The following is a 7,723-nucleotide window of genomic DNA, read 5'->3' as shown; positions in this document are numbered from 1 at the left end:
TAGGTATATGTGTGTAAACTGCCTTCCCAAGCCTACCACGTTGTGTTCTACCAAAGCATTGCTCTGCACAGTAGGGTGAGCTGAAAGGACAGCATGCTACTCTTTGCTCGGACTCATCCGAGATGACTTCCCTAAGAAGAGTAAGATGCTTAGATAAGTCGAGGTATTCCTTCAGCATCAGACTATCTTTCAAATAACAAGCACATAGCATGCTGGGAATTTACTGTTTTATTAAGACAACTGGTTTGAGAGATTTATCTCATTTTTCTGATGACCAAGTAGAAGACTAATAAGACTCCAATGATGATCGTGACGACAGAAAGTCCTACCATCCACAGAGCAGGGGAATCCATGGGACTACCTGTAGAGTGGAAACGTGGATTAGTGTATGCTAAAACAAGCCAAGTCATTCTAGATCTTGATAGAAGCAAGGAGTCTTCTGTAGGAATGATGTTTTCTTTGGGGGGAAAACAGACATTGAACAATAAAGAACAGGGCAAGGAAGCAACTTAAGGATAAGGGGAGTGATAGCATCTTGCTACGTAGCAAGGCTGTCCTTGAACTAGAAATTATCCTCCTGCCTCAGCTTTCAAGTGCTGAGATTACAAGCATGCGAGTTTGCAACTAGCTAGGAAGTAGCTGGTCATTTGATGCCCTCCCACTCACTTGAGTGTCTGTGGAGCGCGTCCGCAGGGTCCCTAGTGGCTTGGAGGAGGATCACAGGGCCCTTGCTAGATATGCTGGCAGTGCTGTTTTCAAAATAAAGCTCAGATTTTCTTCTTCCTGATGGAGAGATGAGAGCTTGTAATTGTTGGACGTTTTCCTTTGTATACATGGCCCAAGCAAGGGTAAGCCAAGGGACTAAGGCACGAAAGCAAGCCCCTTGATGCCCCCCGTCTCTATTCCACACCTTATAAAAGCCTTTATGGTGTTAATACAAACCCAATCAAGTCTGAGATTTTCTATTTTACTCTACAAAGGTGTTTATTGAGTTCACCAAGAGTTGGACATAGATAATCACATTCAATGATCTCCCCCACCACTGCAGCTAGCATCCTCTCCTGGAAAGAACATTGACAGTAGCATTCTGTTACCTTTAAGGTCCAGAGGTTATATGCTCAAAACAGGAAGTGAGGATACAGTTCTTGTAATCCTATAACTGTCAGTTAAATGACCTAGAAAAAGTCAATCTATTGTCTTTACGGATGGGAATAATAATGAGCATGATCAGAAATGGTTTATATTTGTGTCTTATATACCATGACTACACTGAATTACTAAAAGTTTTTTTCTTATAGACGACATCTAAGGATCTAAGAATCTCAAATCTAGTGTGAGTGAGTGGATCAGTAGCAACATCCACATTTATAAGAAGGTCTGGGTCAGGTCAACTCCAGAGCATACTCTGTCTCTGGTTTTTCCACTATGTACCCTCAGGGCACATTGAAGACCTGCATTCAGGTGGTCAGGACATCTACTTTGGAGAACAGGCAAGATGAAAAAGAAGTTGACATGGGGCTGGTTGAGGAAACAGGTCAGTCAGTAAACTACTATGTAAGCATGAAGACTTGACTTTGATCATAGAACCCACGTTTTTGAAGTCTGGATCTGATGCTGTGCATGCTCATAAATTCAGTCACATTTGGGCCATAATTGGCTTCTGATTTAGTCAATTTTTGTGTAAACTGAATTATTTTTGAAAACTTGAGATTCTGGCAATCTAGTCAGCTCGATCCTCGTGCATACTTAGTTCTAAGAGAAATGCTATTAACGAGATAACTCTTCTTAGTTTAATATCTGAGCCTAACATGGTAGAATTTGGGGATTCATTTAGGTCTGGAGGTGGGCAGCTAAGGTACTCACTTCTGGAAGCAGAACAGATTACCATGCAGGCTGGCGTCCCAGCAGGCTGGCAGACCAATGCACTGCAGTGCAGGTATACCTGGGGGTTGACAAGCCAATGTCACGTTGTAGACACCTCCCACATCACAAGTCTCCCAACCCCATACCTCATCTCTCCAAAAACTTGAGAATGTGTGATGGCCATACGCCTCAATTAATGTCCCAATGGTCTCGAAGCTCCAGAGTTCAGGTGACAGATGGTACCCATGCTCTTGGTACCACATGGAAGCTGCCCTCAATACTAAGAGCCAGTGTCAAAGGTCAAAGAGCCACCTTAGAGTGGCAGAAGGGTAAATAGTCCTGACTACTGGGAGTTTTAAAACTTTGCAAGGGTACAGGAGGAGATACCATACCTGGTCACCAAGAGTGTGTTCCTCTCTTACAGCGTTCGTGAAGCTGAAGGTGGAGATGCTGAAGCGTTGGTGATGGAAGGGGAAGGGGGTTGACGCCTTCGGCACAGCGATCCTTTCGGTCCGATAGTTGTCTCCAGCGTACGGGCACCTAAGTCCAGAGACACAGAAGTCAGGATGGGCTTGTTTGGAAGGCCCACGCAGATTCAGGGAGGACTCAACTTACCCCTTCACCAGGATGGGCCATTGTGTTTGATGAGAAGGTTTAGGGCCAGGTGTGGCCCAGCACTGCTCTAGCTGTAACCCCAAAGAGGGGTCTGTTCTGTGAAGGATGGAGACCTCAACATAAATAGGATCCTGGAGAAATTTCACCAGCGGGTAGTCATCGGCACCATGGTAAGAGCTATAGGTTTTATCTGGACAGAGAAAGCCAGAATAAAGTAGTGCTGGGGATAGCTTAGTAGATAAAATACCTGCCTGTAGAGGCTTGGGATCTGAACTCGACCCCAGAACCCATGTGAAAAAACACCAGGCTTTAATGTCTGTGCTTACTGTGCTTATAATCCTAGAGTTGGCAAAGCTGAGATAGAAACTCCAGGCCAATGAGCGATCTCACCTCAGTAAACAAGGTGAATGGCACACAAGGAATTGACCTGAGGTTGGCCTCTGATCTCTACTCCCCCCCCCCCGTGTGTGTGTGTGTGTGTGTGTGAGAGAGAGAGAGAGAGAGAGAATATTAAACTGCTATAAGCAGAACTAGGAAACTATGCTACTAGGAATAGTCTCAACTCCTAAAAACCTATACACATGTCATATTACCAAGTTAGTGCACCGACAGCCTTTAGGCAGGATTTATCAACTAAGGAAGGCTTACCCTTGGCAATCTGAAGTTCCAGAGAGAGGGGCCCAGGCTGGGTCTTAGGAAGGGGTGGTGGGAGAGTCAGGACTTGCATGTTAATTGGGGATGTGTTGCTGAGAACAGAGTAGCTGCAACTGACTCGGAGCCTGCAGGAAAATAAGATTTTAGTACCATGGGTTTGCTGGCCACCCCTGCTGATTTAAACTGTAGAGGATCTAGTGGTAGGTGTTTTCCAAGTTCATAACTAAATCAGAGGGGGTTTCTGTCCTTAGAACGACCTTCCATTGTCACTATGCCAACAAGGCCAGCATGAGTTGGTGAGAAAACTACAGAATATGCTGCAGGAGCCGGGTAAGAGTGCGAGCAGGTGGATAGTGAGCGTCTTACAGGTGAGGGGGTATGAGTGAAAATGCTTGCCAAGAAGCGCAGGTGGGAGGTGCTCCATGGAGGCCCCGTGCATGGACAAGCCTAGGCTTGGAGAGGCTGAGAGCATCAGGTGTTCAAAGAGGAGAGCAACACAGGTGTTATCTCAGAGGGTTCTCGAGGAAACACTCGTACTTTCTTTAATCTACAGCAATGAAACTCAAGTGTGAGACCTGAGGAGGTCAGGTCTGAAAGAAATTCTTTCAGCTGCACCTAGCCAAGGTAAAGAGGAGGCCCAGAAGAGAAATCAATCCCCACGAGGTGGAAGGAACAGAAGTCTCACGTGAGGATAAGGCTGAGATTAAGTTGGAAGCAGAGACCCAGGTAATATATGCAGTGGTCTATTTGAATGGCAAGCTGATGTAGCAGGTAGATTCACCTATTGCTGGGAAGTGTTCTCCTGTGGGCTCAGTTTACCTCAGAGTCTTACCTTAAGAAAAGGCCTACTGGCCTCTTTGATCAAAATTGACTCTACCTGAAGATGCTGTCTCGGGTAATAGAGCCACTGCCCCAGGCTCTCACATCCTGAGTGGCCACTAGCTCATTTTCATACACGACCTGGTCTCCACTGATCTGTCCAATGGGTAAAGAGAAGTTGTCGCGTCAGTCTGTTGGCTGAATACTATATCCATGTGGCCCAGACCCAGTTCTTAGAGTCACTTCTTATTTTGTATTCTATTTCCTGAGCCCTACAGGGATGCAGGGGTCCTGTCTGAGTAACTTGAAAAAGTATGGCTAATGCTTGATGTAGAACCAAGGAATGAAGAGATGATTTAAGTCTAGAGATTAGGCAAATGGACCACCCCAATCCAAGTCAGCATCCCTTCCCTATTACCTAGAGTCTGGAAGTGTGAGGAATCTGCTCCTTATATTTGCTCCCTACAGAATGGTGGAGGACAAGCTGGACCACAGCAGAGACATTTGCTGAATGCTCACAGAAGCACCCACCTGATAACCACGGCCCTTTGTGCCCTGGAGACTGTTCTAGATACCCAGAGTGATCAGGACTACTTCTTCGTGACTATAATATCTCAACTCATCTCCTAATCACTAGGGCACTGCTTCCACCCCCATCCCAAGACCCTCCTCACCTGCCTTGTGGTCCCACAGGAAGTAAATGGAAATTGGAACAGGACAAAGGTGGATGTTGCCATTACTGGATCGCATCCACTATCACTCCTGAAGGCCAAGTGTAGTGAATCCAAGCGCAGGGGTGGCGAGGTCACATTCCTGGATACAGCAATGGAGAAGTGGCCGTCTCTGGTGCACTGGGAGGTCACTGGAAGACCAGAGACAGGCGAGGTCAGGTCGCTCCTGAGGTGGAGCCAGGTGGACCTAAGTCTAGTGAATCAGTTGCTCCAGATGCCCCCACAGTGAGGTTGGAATTTCCACTGATGACCAGGCACCTGCCAACAGGCTCGCCCAATGACCACGTGCACCAAAGCCTTGCCAGGGCCACTGAGGCAAGGCTCTAACTTGGCTACACCTGCATTTGGAGGGCAGGTGCGGGAGTACCTGCTGTCTTACTGCTTAGACCTGGGCTCTGGGTGTTTAATGTGCTGGAAAACCTTCAATCTTGATATGGGGCATGTGAATAATCACTTGGGGGTGATTCTCTCTAAACATAATTTTAAGACCACCAGACACCTAAGTGGCTGTTCCTTAGGAAAGCAAGTTTCTCAATTAGTAAGTACCTGTCACATAGACTTAATTTCTTAAAGTCCCTGCAGGTTTTTGTTTGATGTCTAGGAGAATAGACAGTGAAAGGCTACAAAAGTTCTAGTTCTAGGCAGCATTGCCCATCCACTAGTAAAACAGTTGCTTTTTATTTGCTGGCTGAATTAAGCTTTCGCTGCTCTGGTATCACCAGAAATCACTAAGTCCCTTTTCTTCAACTAATTTGAGATGAAAGCATGTACCTGTGTTTCCATAGTAACAGGAGCCCGCCTCTTCCTCTTCAGAGCTGTAGCAGCAGCCCAGCTGGTCACAGTCTCCTCGAGAGATGGGCGAGGGAGCGCAGGGCAGCCTTTCCTTTACTGGCACAGGACTGCACACTTCAGGACTCAGAGTCTCGGGGGCTGGATAATGAGAAGGGAAGGAGAGTTCAAGTTGGGCAAGCAGGGGGTTCTACAGTGCCGCATCTTGTCACAAACCTGAGCTTTGAACTCCAGAACATCCAGACCACCTCAACAGGCCTGCTGACTCTCCTCTCTGTAGACTAAATCCCAAAGAAAGATCAATGTTAAGTCACCTTGTTAGTCACCTGAAATGGATTTCTACTTAGGATAACGTTCTAGTATGTGTGGGAGCAGATTGGCTCTTCACATGCCTTTCAACGACCACCTTGCTGGCTCTTTAGAGGGACCTATCAGTCTTTGCCATGGTTGATACCACAGGATCTTTTCATGCCATCAGGCTTCTAAGTAGGCTTGAGTAAAGACTGTGACTCATTTGGTGTGTGCATTACCAATCCCATTTAATGTTTTGGGTAGCCAGATAGTGTCAGAGGATTTAGGTTTGGATCTGTCCTTATGATGATAAAGGGTTCTCAGGGAAGAGATTGCCTCTGGTTTTCTAGTTAACTGATCAAGTGTCCCCAGCTGGAGGTGGAAGGCTGTGGCGTGAGATGGCTTCTCTGGCTATTTCCTATTACTTGCTCCTGTTTTCCACCCCTTCCAAAAGGTGAGGAGCCTCCTGGTTCCAGCTAAGAGTTAGTTCGCATTTGAATCCCAACTTTGCAAATCACAGGCAAGAGGCTTTTGTCAAGAGATCCAGCAGAACCTAGAGCCCTGGGTCAGGAAGTTGGAGTCAGCTTCTAACTAACTATCCCAGCCTGGGCTGGAGTCTCCCTATGGTTAGCTTTCCTAAGGGCTGACATGGAGGGAAGAGGCCTTCTTAGGATCAGTTGCTACCACCTGGAGTTGACAGGAGTGCCCAAGAGCACCTTCTAGGCAGGACCCACCCCGGGCCAGAATGTTTTCTACACTTACTTGGAAGATCCAAAGGGCACTGAAGCAGTCTCTTCCTTGCCCCTGCCATCCGTCCAGCTACGTCGACCTCTTGCATTCCAACTTCCATGACATAGTGGAGGCCCTGCAGAGACAAGCAACAACGGTCAGCCTGGCTGGTGGTTGGAAGGATTCTTGTCTGAAAGCGGGGGTCTACTTACCCTCAGAGTGACATAGCAGCCATTGTAGGTAGCTTCCAACACCAGAGAGCCATCCGGACTGTCTGTCACCCATGTACCACAGTCGGAGTCATTCTTCAGGCTGTGCGGCAGCCCTTGGCTATCTAGGGCAGGGAGAACATGGAAAACACAGCACTTAATCATTGGTGGATAATCAGCCCCACCAGCTGACCCCAGGGCTCTTCCATCACTGAGAAAACACAAGACAAGGTGAATTTGGAAGTTGCACGGTTTTGACTATGCACTCTGTAGGCAGGGGCTGCGGAGATTTTGAAAGGAGGAAAGGGTCAAGACCAGAAGTTGAAGAACAAGTACCTGGTTGAGTCTGACTTACCCCAAGCTGTTAACCCAGGATTCTCTGCCTCCAGGCTGAGGTTCACAGTCAACTGGAAGCTCTGTAGCCCACAGTGGAGCACACCTGGCAACTCAGTCACATGCTGCCCACTCAAAGGAGGACAGAATGGGAAACACAGTAAGATGCCTGGCAGAAGCCACGGAGTGCAACTTAGAGCCTGCTTGGCCATGCTTTCTCCTTCACTAGCCCACATCCACATGAGAGGAGACCTCTTTATATATATGAGGAAAGCTTGGTTTGGGGCCGATATCCTTACAACTTGCAGGTGGAGAGACTTTGAAGAGGGTGATTTCTTCCTTCTGGGGCACAATCTACAGATGCATCCCATTTAATATTTAATTCCCTGGTCTCCAGAGCTGGCTGATGTGTTCCTTTTGGCCAAAAGCAGGCTTCTTCAGTTAGTTACATGCAGTATTTGTTCTACTAGCTTGTTTTCAAAAAAGCGACTTCAAGAAAAAAGCCTTCCAGAACTTTGCGTTTTCAAGTGAGGACCCTAGCTGCATTGGCCCAGGTGAGAGATGGGTGACAAGGGCTGGGATCTGGGTAGGTTACTGCCTCTCTAAATTTTGGAATTTCTATCTGGAAAAATGAGAATGATTGTCCTGGCAGTACTGTTCTTTAAGGATGCCACGAGATATTTAGGTCAA

The 7,723-nt window shown here is 47.1% G+C and overlaps 1 protein-coding gene across 1 annotated transcript; it reads right to left on the bottom strand.

The window, feature by feature from the left end:
• Positions 1-210: 210 nt before the first annotated feature.
• On the bottom strand, positions 211-7,253 carry Zp4 (zona pellucida glycoprotein 4). The gene is made up of 12 exons (XM_048460721.3): positions 7,056-7,253; positions 6,704-6,825; positions 6,525-6,627; positions 5,454-5,612; positions 4,626-4,813; positions 4,010-4,107; positions 3,127-3,257; positions 2,479-2,668; positions 2,256-2,403; positions 1,864-1,942; positions 667-783; positions 211-361 (listed from the first exon to the last, which is right to left on the bottom strand). Exons 1-12 carry the CDS (start codon positions 7,243-7,245, stop codon positions 255-257), a joined length of 1,632 nt encoding a protein of 543 aa, XP_048316678.3. The 5' UTR covers positions 7,246-7,253; the 3' UTR covers positions 211-254.
• Positions 7,254-7,723: the final 470 nt, after the last annotated feature.

The sequence above is a fragment of the Myodes glareolus genome, chromosome 14, assembly GCF_982192425.1.
Source record: "Myodes glareolus chromosome 14, mMyoGla1.1, whole genome shotgun sequence".
Lineage (NCBI taxonomy): Eukaryota > Metazoa > Chordata > Mammalia > Rodentia > Cricetidae > Myodes > Myodes glareolus.
This window is presented reverse-complemented; position numbering and strand designations above follow the sequence as displayed.